We start from the raw sequence: 18378 nt of genomic DNA, 5'->3' as shown, positions 1-18378 counted from the left end.
AATTAAAATGTAGTTAAAACGTATATTTTATTGCATACATATAGTTCAGTATAAAAACAGTTAGTACATAATATTATATTACATATACGAATAGTCTAAGATTCATTTGCACGTGGATATATATATTCAACCTTTTTCACACTATGCTTGGGAATTATCGGATAATGAGGATCGTCTTGTAGTAATAAATGACCCATATCCAAAAATGACAATCCGACCAGACGAAGTCTAGCTATAGTGTCTCTTGTGTTCTGATCTTTTGTCAAAGCATCACAATCTGGTGATTGTGATTGAGAATTAACATGTTGAGATGCAGGGTTGGGACACAACTTTTCTAATTTTTTCGTCGCTTCTAAAGTTTTCAATGCGTTGTTACTATTTTTTAGAACAGAATTAGTTTTATCAGAGCTATCAGCGGGTTTATTCAATGAATATGAGTTTGGCAAATGTGTCAAACTATGTTCATCCACAGAATCTTCTAGGTGCTCTCGGAAATTTAGCATATTTTGTACATATTGAATATGATTTCTATACGACTTCAGGAGCTCCCAATAATAAAGTGATAAATTGTATATGTAGATTAAACTTGAATAATTTTCGGAATTGTTCAGGTCCGACCATGGGTTATTTTCTTTATCAATTCCTACATCACTGCTGTGTCCAATTATATCAGATTGGAAATGTGCTTGTTGTCCCGTCTCTAAATACTTGTTACAAGAGTCACAATCCTGAAAATAATGTTTTAATATAATAAAGAAAAATAAATTTTGAATTTATGAATTATAAATATCACTCACACAAGCCAAAGTTTTCCAGTATAAGAAAGTCATGATTAATAGCACTATTTTCAACATGTTTAAGTATCGTCGAGAAATAATTAATCTTCAGCAATGAAAAATTTAAACGTACTGTCGTTGAAAACGTTAAATCGTCAGTATTTAGCGAATAAACAAACAAATGTAATATCACGTTTGCTGACAACGTTAGAATTCCCAAAATTCTGAGAAATTATAATAACTACATGCTAGTATTATTTGTATGTATTTCAAAGTGATAAAAATCACTTAAATGAATAAAAGGTCAAATTTATCATAAGTGCGTTTATTATTAAAATAAATAATAATAAATAAATAAAATAAAAATCAAATATAATAAAGAAATAGATTATTGTATATGATGAATCATCGGTTGATTATAAGGAGCATATAATTTTGGTTCTGGGTAATGATGGTTATTTAAGCCACTTCGGAATTCTCCCTCTGGATATGACGGATTATCTGCAATTAAAAATAATCTTTAATGACATTAAAGAGATTGAATATATAATGACTAGTCTCAGAGATATATGTATAATAAATTGAATGATATATTTTTACTGAAGACATTTAGGATTTTTTTTATTGAAAACAAACCTTGATTGGTGAGGAATCCTCCAACATACTCCTCGTAGTTTGATTTATCCCTGGGTCTGAAATTAATTAATTAATATTACATACAAAAGCCAATAATTTTAAAAATATTGATATAATTAAATTTGAACTTCATCTTTATATTTCAGAGATATTTTACATTGTTTTAAACAGAAAAACAACATTGAAAACACAATAAAACCTAACATTCTTTTTTCGCTTTAAGCATGGTTTAAAAATAAATGATGGTGCTTACGATCCACATAAAATGTCTGATAAACATGAACGATGTCTTAATAAACCACCGCTGCGACAGTCGGTTCCTTCTGATTGAATAGGAACTAAATCAAATCCATATGTAGGTCTCTATAAATACATACACATTAAAAGTATATTTTATTAATACTGATAAATTAATTTAAAATAATTTTGAATACCGTATTTTCTTCTGGTTTGATGCCGTGTACCAAATGATCGACAAGGCTTCGAATCCTTCTCAGCTGTAATGAAAATAAAATTTAATATCCAATTATGTTGCTTGAACAATACACACATATATGATAAAAAAGTATAGGTACTTACATCTTTATGATTACAACAATTCACCATAGAAAAGTGTAAAAGAACAGTAAGAATTATCACCAATTTAACCATGTTGAAGTTTCAAACTAAATTATTAGAATGATTTGTGTGATAATTGGTCTGAAGAACTCATGCGTATTTATATACAATATAAAATATGATAAGAAAATAATAGGCAAGCAGTAAAAAGCGATAAAGTAAAAATTATACATTTTCACTCGTTTTTATCATAGCACAAGAGGGATATTTGTAAAATTGTAAATTCAGCCATTATCAAAACGTGTTCATTTCGTTAACGTTATTATCCAAGCAAATTTGTGTCATCGCTGATATTAGATGTATGTACATATGTACATATGGTATGTTCAATTCATCACTTTTTCAAGTCAAAATTATCGTTGATTTTTTATGTGTGTGGTTGGAATGAGCAGAAATAAAAACTTTCACATAAATGTTAAAATTATTGCTTTTATTTTTATTGTGACTCAACATAGATAAAATTTATCGAAATGTATTATTACATATATAAATATATCGAAAACATCTATGAAAAATATCTATTGAATATAAGTATAATATATTATTCACAACTACATACATATACATATATATATATTATAACAATATAAACTATTATCACATTAGGCATGTGTTTATAAATTACCATAAAAACTCGAACTAATATCCTTATAAGTATTAATTGATCATTTTATTTTAGGTAAATTTATCATATACATCAGGGTTGTCCAAACTGTGGGACGCGAACTAGTTTTGTGAGGCCCTCCACTTGTGGGTTATTTGATTTGTTATACTATGATCTTCCCCGCACAATAAAATAGAATAATTTCAATTTTAGCTCTATCACTAATCGATAATCTCAATTTTTATAATTTATTCGGTGTTTATTGTATCATAGCAATGAATGTGTCAAAAAGGCGTTATTTTGTCACTACTGTTGATGCTTTATAATATGTCAACAGAATTGAAAAGTACAAATTTTTAACAAGCTATAGACTCAAAATTCACTTAATGTGCATTTGGATGGACACTTTCAAGGACTAAATTCATTGAATCAAATTACGATGTTTATTGATAAATCTCTTTCAAATTGACTATTATTACCATCTTCAAAGATCAAAATTGGTAAAACTACATTAATAAACGAAGCTGGACTACAACAGGGTTTTTATTAAAATGAAATAAAAGTATTTTGTTTACTGTTTCAATAAAAACTGTATTTGCTTTCATTTTTTTCCATATAACTATTCATTTTAATGAAATTTTAGAATTCAATAATATTGTAGCGTATGCTAAAAGGAGCCCACGTTATAATTGGTTTCGAGGAGTATCTCCAGGCTTAAGTGCAAGTCGGCTAAACAATGAATGCACTCAGTCGCATTCCCGTATAGTTCTTAGAACTGACAACGCCAAAGTGTGTGACTGCACATCCGAGTACGTGACTAAACAATGGGGAAGTAACCGGACGTCGAAGATGCCCTGAGCGACCTGTCCTTTATAAGGAAGGCACTTAGACCATATCAAGACATTCTGGACAGAGCACTGGCAGTGCGTGTATCTCCTTAATCACCAATAAATGCTGTGAAACAACTTTGGCTTTTTACTTGGATCCTCCACCCACCCCTACGCAACAATATGTACAAATATTTTTATTCTGGATGCAGCCATTGGATAAAACTTTTTTTCCTAATGTGGCCCTCGGGTTACGTTAGGTTGAATAACCCTGACATATTGGTATATACATATTATTATATTATATTAGTAGCCTGTGGGCACATAATTGTGCACTCGGTAAAATATCGCAAATCGGATCAACGGAATTAATCATTTAAATTTCATTAACCATTATGAAAAAAAATCCTTGTTTTTGTCGGCCGATCATATGATCGAAGTGATATGCCGCGTCTCTTTCCACGATATACGATTCCAAGGGGAGAAAGAGAGACGGAACACGATGAGTGAGTACTTCGTAAACCCTCACCAAGCTCAGTCTCTTTCCACGATACACGATTCCAAGGGGAGAAAGAAAGACGGGGCATTTTAACGACATTCAAGCGCACGCATTAGACAATTATTATATATGTACGAGAGTAATAGTATTACTTATATAATATAATAAATGAAAGAAAACAATTTAAAATAAACAACATTGTTATATAACTAAAATAAAAATTTTCAATTTGTTAATCTCATTACAATGTAATCTTGATGTATTATTAAATAAAGAAACGCAAAATTAATTATTATTTAAAAAATAAATTATTAGAATTGGACGGAGAACCCAATTACGAAGTAAATTGGATTATATGTATATGTATAAAGCAATTATAAATGTAACATTTAAGTGTATTAATCTGCAAATATTATATAATAAAGAAAAATTTAAGAGAAGTGACTTCATATTCATTTAGAACGTATTTACTCATAAAAAAAGAATGAAAACAAATTTATATAATGAGTCCACAAGTGTGAGTTATTTAGTTTTAAAATATTTTTAAATAAATAAGTGTTCAACATATCGAATAAACATAAAATTATCACATAAATAATTTAGATGTAGTATATAAGAAATTTGGATAATTAAGTAAATAAATGCAGAAAATACACATGAATAAACAAATACATTGTAATCAATCATCAAAGCATAATATGTACAAAATTTGGTTCATATAAAACTTCCAATATCATTTTGTGTATAAAAACACAAAATACACTCATATACAATATATAATAGTAATAAAATTTGTGACTGGAATTTTGTAAACATCAATAAAACTTATAATTACATATTCTAAGTTTAAGCACCTTCAATTTTACAGTTTTATTGTCAAAATTGTGCATGTAACTTTTATGTGTACGTATGCATCTACTGTACATTAGCAAATTATTAATTTGCACTAATTCAATAACATACAATAGTAATTTTATATAAAAAAAAAACGGAATGTAAAAATGTATATATACATATATAAATATCACAATTGTTGTAATCTATATAAGATCAATCAATTTGAGAAAACACTACGTAAATAATTTGACGAAAGTAGTTAATTTATTACATCTGATTTCCACTATTTCGGTTTCCATTCTCTATTTGCAGTCATGAGAACTATATCATCATCACTGTCAGTTTCAGATGGTGGAATTTCATCTTCATCATAGTAAGGTCGTCCCAATGAATCTTCTAAAGATAGACAGTAAAAAATATTAACAAAAATCTATGAAATTATATTACATTAATATAAGGCACCATACCATCAATATTTTTAAACAATTTAGCATCTTCCCTGTCATCATCGTCAAATAGTTTCGACTCATTTTGTCGTAATTTTGTAAATGTGTAATCTTCATGTGGATTTCCTTTGCGTTGACAAAACGAATAGCAACAAGCCGCACATGCAACCATCATAACTCCAAAGCATCCTGAAAAAGGTTTCAATACATATGGAACAATTCTAATGGACGTTTATAACACAACATTTCAACACTAAATTACCTGCCAAAATCACAAATAACAATCGAGGCATTCCTATAACTCTTTCATCTCTAATCAGTTTCAGTATAATGGGTGGATTATTCTTAGAGATGGGTATAAGTTTTGTGACGTTCGTGAAACCTGACGCACTTGCCGTAATAGCTGCCTCTCTCATTCTGTATGAAGGTGGAAGTAGCATTGTAAATGCTCCATCCCTTTGAGATTGAGCCGAGACATCTAATAGTTTTTCATTCAATTTTATAAAAGCATTTGCTATCGGTGCATTCGCCTGATTCACAACAAAACCTATAAAAACAATTACTGTGATATATCGAAACATGTACAAATAATTAATAGACACACAACATTGTATGACAGTGACCTGTTAATTTAGTAAATTGCGTTGATGATGCATCGGCCAGCTCATTTTCTGTTTTTTTATTATCTTCCGATGCAAGTATTACGTCACGCTTTGTAAGTGCATCGTGAATTATGTCAATGTCGAAAGTCTGATCCTTGTATCCATGACATTGAACGAGGACATTGTAACGACCTACGGGTAGCATAACTTTGAAGAATGCGAGATTCGGTGAAACCTTATAAACCATATCGACGCCCCCTATGATTAATGTGGCGTTCCGCATCGGAGCTGAATATTCGTTCCGTACAAAGCCTTCCATGCCTGGAAAATAATGTTAAATTTTAACACGAAGTTCTGCACAAGTGAAATTATAGTATTGGAAAAATCATTCACCAGTGTTGACTTGATTGATGAATGCCATGATGCTCTGTAAATTGTCCCTCCATACTTGTCCGATTAAATCTTCCGTAGGCATTTTGCAACAGTCCAATCCGATCGAGAACATCGGCACTTTATATTCATTGTATAATAGATCTATCAGTTGGCCGTGTTTGGTACTGTCGTTGATTCGCGATTTACTGCACACCGTTCCGGTGCTGAGTTTCCTTTTATTCTGATACATGTCAGCAAATTTCTCGAAAATAAGTTTCGACGATTCGGGATACGTTACGTCAGTATTGCCGCTGCCAAGTTCGACGATCATATCAAAGTGTTGCCATCTGATCATCAATTCTAACATCATGTCTTTCGAATGACTGTTTGGATTATGGTGATATTTCAAATGATCGTAAAACGTATCGCCAAACTCCTCTTTGTTTGCTGTCAATTCACAATGGTTGGTTTTATCAAAGTTGTTCAAAATTGATGGATAGTTTGGATCTAAACTGGGTATGAAATGAAGTACGACATTCTCAAGGAGTTTTTTATGGATTGGTTCCCCAATACTGTAAGCAGTTGTGACATGTCGGACGAAATTTAACAAAGCTTCCTGACCCAACGGTTGCGTACCGTATAAGTTACTGATGATGGCAACTTTGAATTTAAATTCTTCGGGAGATCCAACCTAAAATATATTTCAATATTTAATTTTGAGTTAGAGAATTGTATTTTATTGAAAATGTATTGTACTATTGTACCTGATCTGTAACTTTTAAAGAATGTATCGCCATAGATACTTCATTATCTCCAGCTTGAAATTCGGCGATGGAAGGATACCTATTCTCTATTTCAGATAATTCCTTATTAATTTGTGCCTCAGTATGATATTTGGTTCGAACAACGTTTTCAATTAACCTACAAATGAAACGTAAAGGAGGTATGTAAAAATATACATAATTACACATGTATCTAAATAAACAAATAATCGTTTTAACCCTTTGCCTGCGGCAATAAATATAGCGAACGATAAATATAACGAATAAATATGGCAATCGAGTTTTCGACCTTAAATATAGATTTGAATATTTATTCAAGTAACCAGTTATGTTAATTAACACATAAAGTATTATTTTAAACAATAAAATACATAATATATCTCGTAGTTTTGGATTAATTGTCAAATAATCATTCTTCATAATTGTATGAAGACGTGACGTCACATAAACGAGGTTTCAGTATGGTTCCACAAAAAACTAATTTTTGACTGGTATATATTCATTTTAAACAAATTGAATAGATGGCATTCAACTCTCAGTAATATATTCAACCAATTTTGAACCTTAAAACAGTTGAAATAGGAGCATATAAGCCTCAAAATCCCGTGCAAAGTTCAGAAATTCTATGGAAGACAGCCGCGCTGCAGACTTGTCGCCCAAAGCTTCCATAGAAGACGGCCGCAGGCAAACGGTTAATAAAACATTACATTCATAACTAACCGGAAATCATAGGCGCTTGACCAATGTTGAGGGTCATCAGCCATTAATGTGAAATTATAGCTCAAATTGCCTTCGGCTGGAATTGTGACTTCAACGGTCAGGCTCTCATACCTGAAACGTAAATAAATAATGTAACAATTCGTACAGGACGAAATAATATACTAAGAAATAGAGAAAATAACCCTTTCGCAGATGCAGTCACGTTATATATACCGGGTAGAAGAAGACGCCAGTAATCACCATTTTGGGCAACATAAATTGGATGACCGATTCCCTGAACGTGTATAAAAGCATGAGGTATGGCATGACCGATAGAGCTCCGGACAAAACCGTGCAATGTTCTATGCACCTATAATGGTAATTAAGAATGGAATGTAAAATCTTTACAAATATAATACATACTTATAATATCTATTGCAACTTACCTGTTCAATGTATGATATAAGAGCTTCTTTGTTGTCCAACCAAAATCTAGGTAGTTGGGTAACCGGTGGGAATTTGTAACAACCCAATTCTAAAGTAATCTCAAAATCGTTCGTGTTCAAATAATTCCAATCTTGCATTCCACCAGATACACTATACCTGTAATTTAATTAAATCATGATAAATTACATTTTGGTACACTGGTCTTACTTTGCATACTAAATTTGATCTTGAAATAAATGGTACAGTATTTTTATTCTTACCATTCATTGCCATTAATAATCCCTTCGGGGAATTTATCTTCTGGTGTACTTATACACGGTCTACCCAAGTGCATCGAATTGTGAGCCTAAAATCAACAGTAAAATAAATCATACCAGTAAAACAAACCCAATTAAGAAACTTGTACTGACAGTAATTCTCCAAAAAGAATAAGATCAACAAATATTGTGCCAAACAATTTTAAAAATTCGGATGTGACCAACCCATACTTTATCTATGTATTTGAGGAAGATAAGAAGGTCACGAAACAAAATTCGATAATTAAACATACATACACGTTCACACATACCGGCTATGAGAGCATTTTCGATACAAATTGAGCGCAAATGTACGGAAACAAACTTACACAAGACAAAAGTTCTACTTTCGGTTGTCGGATTTTGTTCAAATTTTTTTTATTACTTAAAATTACTATAATTATTATGCACATTAAATATCAAGAAAATAAAAATAATTTAAAAGGTCAAAATAAAATAATGAAATATTGTTTTAAAAAACAATACTACTTCCGGTTTAAAAATTCTGAACAAAAGCTTATCAGCTCTAAGTTAGTACATAAAGAATACTACTTCTAGTTCAGGTAAAAATATTAGAGTATAAAATTTATAATTTCTATTACATGTAAAAACATTTCAGTCTGATTCGGATAGTGGTTTGGGAAATAATTAAATTCAATAACTTAAAAAAAGAGGACACCTATAAGGGGAGGTACCATTTCCAGTCAACTTAAAATTTGAAAAAAATTTACGTCGTATCGATAAGAATTTCAGTAACCGATACTGAGTTTCAGTTCGATAGGACTAACGGTGTTTAAAAAATCCCAAAAATACACAAACACACACATTTTTTCTAGATCACAAAAACGTGATCGGTGATCGATTCTGAGTTCGAATCAGTCAAAATCTCGAGTTCGAATTTTCGCATGATCACAAAACTTCATCCATTGTTACTACGTAAATAGATAAATTGTTATATTTTATGACTTTTTTTCATTTTGCATTAAAGAGATTAATTTAGTTTTTGTCAAAACCGTTCTCTTTTTATCTTTTTATCATTATATATTGCTTACATTAGAGTAAATGTGTGCCAAGTGAATAAAGAGGGAATTGTCCGGTGTTAAATTGGGTATTCCAGTATTCGTAGTTCGGCTATCGTCGTATGGATAATTTGCTACAAGCGCTCCACCGTGTAAATTAGCCGACAGAACGAACGGAATAGACTTGGACCAATTCATCACAGCTTCTGTCTCCGGTTCTTGGATTGCATTGTGCTGAAACGACACACACATAAGCAACGAGATCAACTAAAAATAATAATTTGTACGTTAAAAGGAGTTGTTACTTTGTTTGAAATGTATTGATCTGGAAAATTTCTATTTAAGTCAACTTTATGATGATTCGATCTACCTTGTATACCGTCTGTATCACCTGAAACATTGATAAACCTGTAAGTTAAACAATACAATGAAATTTCATTTTTAATGCCAATTATTATCATCTACCTTCTCGAGATGCTTCGTATCCATCGGGATTCATAGATGGAAGTAGATGTATCCTTGTAGAGTTGAGCAATTTCGTAACTCTATCGTCTCTCAGATAATTTTCACACAAATATTTAGCAAGTAGCAATAGTAACTCTCTACCAACCACTTCATTGCCATGCATGTTCGCTACGTATTTAAACTCGGGCTTACCTATAATTAAAATAATCAATATACAACCAAATCGTAATTTTAGCTGATCAATAAACACTACAAAAGGTATTTACCAGGTATATGCTTGCCAGGATCTCTCGTAATTTCGATTACGTAAAGCTCTCTGCCTTGGACAGATTTGCCGATGCTCGTGAGGTTAGTTATTGTCGGGTAGTTTATGTTGAGCATGTGAAGCATTTCTTTCATCTCTTCATAATTGTGATGTTTAAACTGGGTCGGCACAACGAAACCATATTGATCTGCGGTTGAACGTATAACTTTTTCGACATTTTCATATTCTCCTGAAAGTTTTTAATAGAAATTAGCAATTGTAATAATTTTTGAACTCGAGTTATGAAATTCAAATAATAAATAATAATAGAACATCTGTGTAATATTCAGTAGGTAATTTACAACTAATTTTATACACGTATACTATTATGATGTAATTATTTATAAATTACCAATTTAAAGTTATATGTTGAATCATTTGTACACCAAATTTTTACTAGTTAGCAAAAGCGGGCAGTAAATTACGGTTTATTTATTGCATTACAATATTCTATACATCAGAATTTTAGTGCAGTTAGTTTAAGAGTGTGTTAATGCTGTACTTAAATCAACGTTTTATAATTACACTAAACCAGTCCCCAATAAAAAAAACGTGCATTTATTGTGTTTGTGAATGTATTTGACTAAAAAATATACTAAAGTGTCACTTTGTAAGTAGTTTTGCTTGTAAACATGCATTATGATATCATTTAATAGGGTGATGATACAAACTATTTATTGATGTACGAAATATTTTTATTGACAACACTTTTGAATTACATTTACAAAATTTTAAGATGCAATTAGTACAATCACAGACAATACAATTATTAATAAAACTGATTTTCCATTCTGACATGATGCTCCTAATTATTCATATCAAGTATGTATGTAGGAAAAAAGAAATAAAAAAAAATTAACAAAACAAAAACAATAAATAATAAAATAATCGTTAAAAATTTAGTTGAATCGAAAAATTTTATATGTACATTTATATATACGATTGAAAAATAATTACCGACACCAGAAAAACTAGTACATAAATATATATATTGATAAAGTGGTGCAGTTAGTAAGCCATGCATATACATACATTACATATAACATACGAATAGTGTACGATCGAAATGTAAATGTTGTTTGAAGCTGTAGAAAACAATACAAGTCTGTATATAAAAGATTTAACGGTCTGTCTCAAAGAGAAAAAGAAGACGTCATATAAATACATAAATAAGACATATAGCAGTAGCGTCGCTAGGCCCGTGCGGGGAGTGCGGTTTGCAACCAGGTGACACCAAATTGTTCAAATTGAAAAGCGCTAATTCTACGTAATCGTTGTATGACGGTCCTCGAGTGGTTACACGCCTCATTGCAATTTCTGTATATATACAGCTTTCTGTATTTATACAGCTACCGCGAAATCCGTCTGGTGCAGCTATATATAGCATCAAATATGAGTAGAGACACGAATTTTGGATTTCCAGGGGTGTTGATAGGGGGGGGGAAGACACAATTGTTTTACCGCCCCTAGCGCCGCCACTGTATATATGTAGTTCATTTTTAATATGCTAGTACAAACGTAAACAGATTGAATAACATAATCTTATAAAATCATGTGAAATAACAAAGATATACTATCAAACATTTGAACTATTAATTAAAATGCATGAGTAATGAATGAAATATGCACATAAATACAAAGCATAAATTTTATCTCCCATGTTTCGATAGAGAGTTTATTATAATTATCTATTATATCACATATACGTAGAATAAATCCATTTTTTCCTAATAACATTATGAACAATCACAATACGATTTAACATTAAAAAATAGTTATTGCATTTTGATATCACAGTTAATATAGATTCAATTTAATTTAAATTAAATATCACAACAGTAGTAAATTCAAATATAAAAACCAAACAAATTTTGACAAAAATTGCACATCAATGATAATTTGGTTTTCAATATGTAAATATAGTTAGAAAAAGGAAGTTTAATTATATGTGTCAATATATTAGCAATATTATTCATTTAGATATAAGTAAGTAGTATATGTGCCATTATTTTATACTATAGATATATACATAATGTATGTGTAGTTTTAAATGTTAAAAATAACAGTCAAGTAATAGTGTTTTCAGCTGCCAATAATAAGCATATACATACATACAATATTACATGAAACTATAACATAATATATATATGCAGAATAGTATAATATATAATAATATAAACAAGTACGAAAAGCTTGATGACTAATCTACAGCCATGAATGAACACCTTTCACTAAAAAAAAAAACTATTTACCTGGCTCATAAGCGGATGTTTTCAATGTGAAATTAACTATAAGTGGTTTATTTTCGTTCTCCGGAATAATAACTCGGAGGGGTTCTTTCATTACATCATACCTATAAAAATTGTATTATTATTATTATGAAAGCTGTTATCAGGCGCGATCCATGCAAAATTCGAACTAAATCAAATATAGACCCTATATCAGTGATGGCGAACCTATGACCCGTGGGTCAGACACTGACCCAAGAAAGCTTTTTGGATGACCCAAGTGTTGACGCGTGAAAATTAAAAAAAATACCAATAACGTTGAAAGCGAAGTGTACTGGTCTTGACATTTTTAAAGAATTTAATAATGCACGTAAAGAAATGGATATCAACTTACAGAAAATTGTTTATGTAACAACAGACAGTGCTCCCAATATGGTGGGAACAAATATTGGTTTTATTCAGCAGCTTAAGCAAACTATTAGACATTCTCTAATTGCATTTCATTGTATAAAACATCAGCAAGTTCTGTGTGCGAAGCAAGGTTTAAAAATATTTGTAATAAAAGTCATCAACTTCATAAATGCAAGAGGTCTTAATATAAATTTCTGACTTTGACCTTCATTTTTCGCTCTTCACTTGCAAAAGTATAATAAAATAAAAAGAAAACGTAAATCTTTTTGGAGGAAACTTTTCTGTTAACAAATCTTTGGATTTCCAAATTTATTAGTATTTTTTTACCCCCCCTTCAAATGACTTCATTAACTTTATTGACCTACGGGCTGTTTTTAAAAAAGTAATTAACGAAATTTGACCCAATTCTCAAAAAGGATCGCAATCACTGCCCTATATACGCTTAAGAGAGCTACGGCTCGCATTGTCCGGTTCCAGTTTTGCATGAACAGACTATGCCTGATCGGTACTATTGTTAGAATTATGTATAACCGCAACTATTCTTACCCATGTGCTTTAGCAGTTACAGAATAGTTTCCTGGAAGTAAAAGTCGCCAGTATTCACCCAATTCCGTAGTCAAAATAGGATGATTGATACCATCCACATGGATCGAAGCACTCTGTAAAGCAAATTTATTCAAACAATATATGAAAGTATAAACAAATATAACATTGAAAACAAAACACAACTGTGCAAACACATATAACAATGCTCACTTCAATCGGATTATTATTTTCATCAGTAACAAATCCTTTGATGCCTTTGTGTATTTGCTCTATGTAAGATATTAGAGATTCTCGATTAAGATTCCATTCAGTTTCTAATGTTGACGCGGGGGGATATTTGCAACACGACAATTCAAAAGTGACTTCAAAGCAGTTTGAGTGCAAGTAATTGAAATCTTGCATACCACCTAAATAAATAAGTGAAAAAATATTATATAATACATACAAAACATTCAATATTACACATGTCATAAAAATAAATAATAACCTTTAACGTCGTACCAAAATGCGCCATTAGTAACACCGTTTTCGAAACGATCCGGTGGACAACTATCACCTTTCTTCATTACAGGATGATTAGACGCATATACGGTTGCCAGGTGCTTAAATAAAGCATCGTCTGGAGTTACACTGTTTTCACAACAGCCGTCTCCGGCACTGAAGAATAGAAAAAATCTTATCCAGTTATAATGTAATTTTATAAACACGGATGACTTAATAGTATGATTTATTGTTGTTTTTAATTTGGTATAATTATATGAAACTTACGCTGAGCTATCAAAAGGATAGCTGGCTACTACAGCACCTCCATGAAGATTTCCCGATAAAACAAACGGTAGTGACAAAATCCACCTCATAAGGATTTTAGTTTCTTCTTGGCGACCAGAAAATCTCGAAGGACGAGCATTAGGCGGATCAAACTGATCAGGAAAATCTCTATTTAAATCAACTCCCTTCGCATTGTTACGTCCATTGTAATTCTGAATAGATTCACAACTTCCTTCCTGTAAAATAATTTGAATTAGCTAAATCCACCAACTTCGTTAAATAGAAAGTAATAAAGTTCAATTAATAATTAAATAGATTACCTTCGAAGCTGTAAATCCATCAGGATTCATGGACGGCATCAAGAATATGTCCGTGTTATTAACAAGTCTCGTTATACGATCGTCTTTATTATAGTTAAACAAGAGGTATTGCGCCAAATATATCATCAATTGTCGGCCGACCGTTTCATCGCCGTGCATATTAGCTATATATTTGAACATTGGTTTACCGGGTGTTCTGGAAGCGACGTCTTTGGTGATCTCGATCGCCCACAGATCTCGGTTTTGGACGGACTTGCCAATGGAGTGCAACCGGACCATGTTTTTGTATTGTTTCTCCAACTGTTTAAACAACTGTCCGAGCTCATTGTGACTGATGTACGTGCTGTTAACGAACGATAGTTCACTCGGATCGGTTAGGGCTCGGCCCCAAGTGTTGGAGACGAAGGCGAGTAAGGTCAATAAGGCAAATGTCACACAGTGACACGTGCTCATGTTTGCGGGGTGAGTCGCGGTCTACACGGATACTTTCACTTGTTGGTAAATAGGCGTGAAATTACAACCACGGATGTTTTGGTGGTTTCCAAGACGATTCGAGGATATCGCGAAAACGGTGTTCGAAGACTGGACGAACACCATCAATAGTCGGAACACCACAAACCTCGATATCCTACACCAGATTGTACATCGCCGGTGACAATACTCGATACCGTACGACACTCTTTACACTCGTTCTTAATTTGACATTTGGCCATGACACTGTGTATACTATCCATATTTAAAATTGTGCAATTTTTTTAAATTGCTAAATATGTATGTACATATTACAAGCTCGTCACAATATATTGCAACACTTCCCTCTCTTCAGATAATAACTTGGTAGGAGAACAATATTTTTAAATGCTAGCAGATTGTGAAAGCGATACTTGTCTGAGACTATCTGGTCTGTAGCGCTGTAGATGTAGAATATTCACAATTTATTGTTATTGTTCGAGCTAAAAGCCCTCATGGCCGTTGGTTGTGCTCTTACGGCATGCGCCTCATCGGGCTTTACCCACTTACGCGGACCATCTTCAGTAGCTATTTAGCCTCCATTTCCGTAGGTCTGTTCGTCCGGTAATCCCGGCGAGGACCGCCAGATGTAGCAGCTTCGTAACAGCCAGCCAAGGAGGCTGGCCCCGTGATCGACCCGTACTGATCACGGCAAGCTCTCATCACTGGCATTGTAAAGCCATCCGAGGAGTTTGGCTTTGTGGCGGCTCGCTTATACGACATGGTCGAGTTTGGTTGCCTTCCTGCGAGTGGGGACCAACTCGGCTGGGTTCGGAGAGCCACTACTCACTCTGCCTTTAGCTGTCATATAATAAACACGTGCATTAACATGCCAGTCGTCTCATTCGTTCATCCTCCATAGCTTCTCCCGTAGTTGACCCGTACTGACTACGGCCAGCCGCTCCGTAGAAGGCTTGGCTCCGTGTTCGACCCGAACTGAACACGGTGAGCTCTCACAGACGCTCTTGAGCCGCCAGCCGAGAAGGTCTGGTGAGGCTGGTCGACCCTTCCTGACCAGCCAGCATGCTCATCCACAGCCTCCGCCATAAAAGGTGCAGAGTCGCCGAGCACACTCCCCGGCTCGGCATCATTCAACTGTTAATAAACGAGGTCATAACCTAACCGTGACTAGTTTCTAATCACGGTTCCCCCCCGCAGCTATACGAAACAGTTATTATATATGTGGGAATCACACCATCCCATTCGATATGCTCAGTACCAGTTTTGAGGGGGGGCTGGGTCGGGCGGCGCCCGAGGGCGCCAAATAAGTTAGGGCGCCGCTCAATGCTTCAAAGGCGCTTTAAATTTTAAAATTAGAGCGCCAAAAGCCATACAAAATTTTAGATTAGAGCGCCAAAAGCGAAATTTTGAAAAAATTGCTCGAGGGCGCCATTCGATGTAAGGCCGGCACTGGATATGTTGGGCCGTTTTGTGATCTATTTGTAAATAAATGTAATACATATTATATGACCGTCAAAACAGGGTCTACCAGGTAGACTCGTTCCACTGATTTGAAATTTCTTGAGACTTGTTTTCCCGACTTTTTCGATGTATTTCGCCATCGAATTTGTATACAAAACACATATTCTAAAATGTTTTACATAGTGAAATACTTCCTTTACGAGATAAACATTAATTATTAAAAAAGTATACTAAGAATTGATTTCTGCCCTCCCGTACCGATATGGGGCACATTTCAACCCCAAAATTCTTGTTTTTTCAACTATTTGTTAAATAGTAATCGCATCTAGCTGAAATTTATTGTATTCTACAAAGATATCTTAATGAATCGAATGCAAAAAAAAATCAAAAATACTCATGGATAATAAAGATATTGACCTTTTACACAATATATTGTAACGTAGAGATTAGGTGGGTGGCGCTCGTGGACCGATGGATTACGAGCGCTAATCACCTGATCTCTCGTTCGCGCCGAAATGTCCTCTCCGAATTAATAAGCCGTATGTAACGGCCAATGGGATCGCCCCACTCATCGACCAATAGTTTAGATGTGTATGTGTGTTGTGCCCAACGGGTATAAATATGGGGCGCTTTCAGCCTGGAAACCATTCCGACCTGGAGCGCCGACGAGAGCACACGAATAAACACCTTCTACAACCTCCTGAGTCTTGGGGGGGGGGGGAGACATTTTTTTAACTGTGTGTGGGCCCCCTTTGACTCTTGGCAAGCACTGATTTCAATCCCAGTCCGCCACTGGAGATAAGTATGAAGATTTGCCCAATTCATCGAAAGAAGGAAATGATAGTGATGAAAATAATGAGATAGAATTCGAAAACCTGAACCCCGGTGCTATTTCAGATATTGAAGACAACATTGAAATTGACGATGATAATAGTGATGACGATATATCGATATGATATGACGATATATCGATATAGTGATGACGATATACGATATATAATGATGACGATATTGTGGCGGCTCACTTATACGACATGGTCGAGTTTGGTTGCCTTCCTGCGAGTGGGGACCAACCCGGCTGGGTTCGGAGAGCTGCTACTCACTCTGTCTTCAGCTGTCATATAATAAACACGTGCATTAACATGCCAGTCGTCTCATTCGTTCATCCTCCATAATATATTTTGAAATAAAAAAAATATATATTTTGCCGGTCTCCGTAACGGGCCCGAATGTGAAACGCCCGAAAACACAAATATCGGAAGGCAAAGATCGAAAATCGAAAGATCTTAAGTCGAAAGATAAAAAAAAGGGTCATGGTAAACGGTACATACTCACGTACATACTCACTTAATTTGCGCGAGCAGGATACAACAGGAACAAGAGGAACAGGCTTTTCCTCCCGTATTAATGTGCGCGCGCAGATAATACGGGATAGGAGAGTATATACAAAAATAAATCATTTTTGTATATAATATACAAACTCTTGTTCAAGCAAACGAGAAAAGTGGAGAAAGCGAGTCTCGAAAAATAGCAAGTTGGTAGAACGTAGCGCACCAGTTAAAACATTACTCTAATTGTTTATCACATCAGTCAATTGGATGAAGAAATTTCCTTATAACTGAAGGTTTGAACCCGATTAATTAAAATGAAAAGGCAAACATTAATTGGATTAATAACATTTTGAGATTTTTATGAATGAAGCAAATCGAAAATCAATTAATCAAATGATAACGATTTGACATCCAATTAAAATTGTGAATAAATAAAAAAAAAAACAAATTTTATCGATTTATTTAACGAATCGTGATGAATGAAATCTCAAATTAAATTGAAAAAAATTTTACCTTCTGGTTAAGATAATTACATAACTCTAATTAATACAAATTTGAGAACTTTATGGATGAATTATTAAAGTAAAATAGCTTAATTAATGTAAGCATTTAA

At 33.3% G+C, this 18378-nt stretch overlaps 5 protein-coding genes across 5 annotated transcripts in view; all 5 read right to left on the bottom strand.

Moving 5' to 3' along the window:
• The window catches only part of LOC143920219 (queuosine 5'-phosphate N-glycosylase/hydrolase), a 529776-nt gene that overhangs the window by 190689 nt on the left and 320709 nt on the right, over positions 1–18378 (bottom strand). The window lies entirely within an intron of this gene.
• The window catches only part of LOC143920212 (uncharacterized), a 262942-nt gene that overhangs the window by 112488 nt on the left and 132076 nt on the right, over positions 1–18378 (bottom strand). The window lies entirely within an intron of this gene.
• Positions 6–993, bottom strand: LOC143920080 (uncharacterized). The gene is made up of 2 exons (XM_077442781.1): positions 798–993; positions 6–728 (listed from the first exon to the last, which is right to left on the bottom strand). Exons 1-2 carry the CDS (start codon positions 852–854, stop codon positions 96–98), a joined length of 690 nt encoding a protein of 229 aa, XP_077298907.1. The 5' UTR covers positions 855–993; the 3' UTR covers positions 6–95.
• Positions 1165–2102, bottom strand: LOC143920416 (uncharacterized). Its single transcript, XM_077443300.1, has 5 exons — positions 1992–2102; positions 1847–1909; positions 1666–1775; positions 1413–1468; positions 1165–1277 (listed from the first exon to the last, which is right to left on the bottom strand). Exons 1-5 carry the CDS (start codon positions 2061–2063, stop codon positions 1165–1167), a joined length of 414 nt encoding a protein of 137 aa, XP_077299426.1. The 5' UTR covers positions 2064–2102.
• svr (Carboxypeptidase D svr) lies at positions 2441–15209 on the bottom strand. Its single transcript, XM_077442951.1, has 20 exons — positions 14503–15209; positions 14183–14418; positions 13902–14071; positions 13625–13821; positions 13415–13527; positions 12482–12582; positions 10192–10419; positions 9926–10117; positions 9766–9851; positions 9494–9694; positions 8406–8491; positions 8145–8301; positions 7902–8068; positions 7720–7830; positions 6982–7138; positions 6239–6908; positions 5867–6166; positions 5506–5790; positions 5265–5432; positions 2441–5193 (listed from the first exon to the last, which is right to left on the bottom strand). The coding sequence occupies exons 1-20, from the start codon at positions 14953–14955 to the stop codon at positions 5081–5083; spliced, it is 4191 nt and encodes a 1396-aa protein (XP_077299077.1). The 5' UTR covers positions 14956–15209; the 3' UTR covers positions 2441–5080.

The sequence above is a fragment of the Arctopsyche grandis genome, chromosome 12, assembly GCF_051622035.1.
Source record: "Arctopsyche grandis isolate Sample6627 chromosome 12, ASM5162203v2, whole genome shotgun sequence".
Lineage (NCBI taxonomy): Eukaryota > Metazoa > Arthropoda > Insecta > Trichoptera > Hydropsychidae > Arctopsyche > Arctopsyche grandis.
The sequence above is the reverse complement of the archived record's forward strand: the minus strand, read 5'-3'. Positions and strand labels throughout refer to the sequence as shown.

What these genes read in the sequence shown, in the direction of transcription:
- LOC143920080 (XM_077442781.1), bottom strand. Translation starts at nt 854, where the DNA reads ATGTTGAAAATAGTGCTATTAATCATGACTTTCTTATACTGGAAAACT. An exon ending in ACTGGAAAACTTTGGCTTGT is followed by an intron (nt 729 to 797) that starts GTGAGTGATATT and finishes CATTATTTTCAG; the next exon opens with GATTGTGACTCTTGTAACAA.
- svr (XM_077442951.1), bottom strand. Translation starts at nt 14,955, where the DNA reads ATGAGCACGTGTCACTGTGTGACATTTGCCTTATTGACCTTACTCGCC. An exon ending in TATCCTTTTGATAGCTCAGC is followed by an intron (nt 14,072 to 14,182) that starts GTAAGTTTCATA and finishes TCTATTCTTCAG; the next exon opens with TGCCGGAGACGGCTGTTGTG. An exon ending in ATTGTTTAAAAATATTGATG is followed by an intron (nt 5,194 to 5,264) that starts GTATGGTGCCTT and finishes GTCTATCTTTAG; the next exon opens with AAGATTCATTGGGACGACCT.
- LOC143920416 (XM_077443300.1), bottom strand. Translation starts at nt 2,063, where the DNA reads ATGGTTAAATTGGTGATAATTCTTACTGTTCTTTTACACTTTTCTATG. An exon ending in TCAAACCAGAAGAAAATACG is followed by an intron (nt 1,776 to 1,846) that starts GTATTCAAAATT and finishes ATGTATTTATAG; the next exon opens with AGACCTACATATGGATTTGA. An exon ending in TCAGACATTTTATGTGGATC is followed by an intron (nt 1,469 to 1,665) that starts GTAAGCACCATC and finishes AATTAATTTCAG; the next exon opens with ACCCAGGGATAAATCAAACT.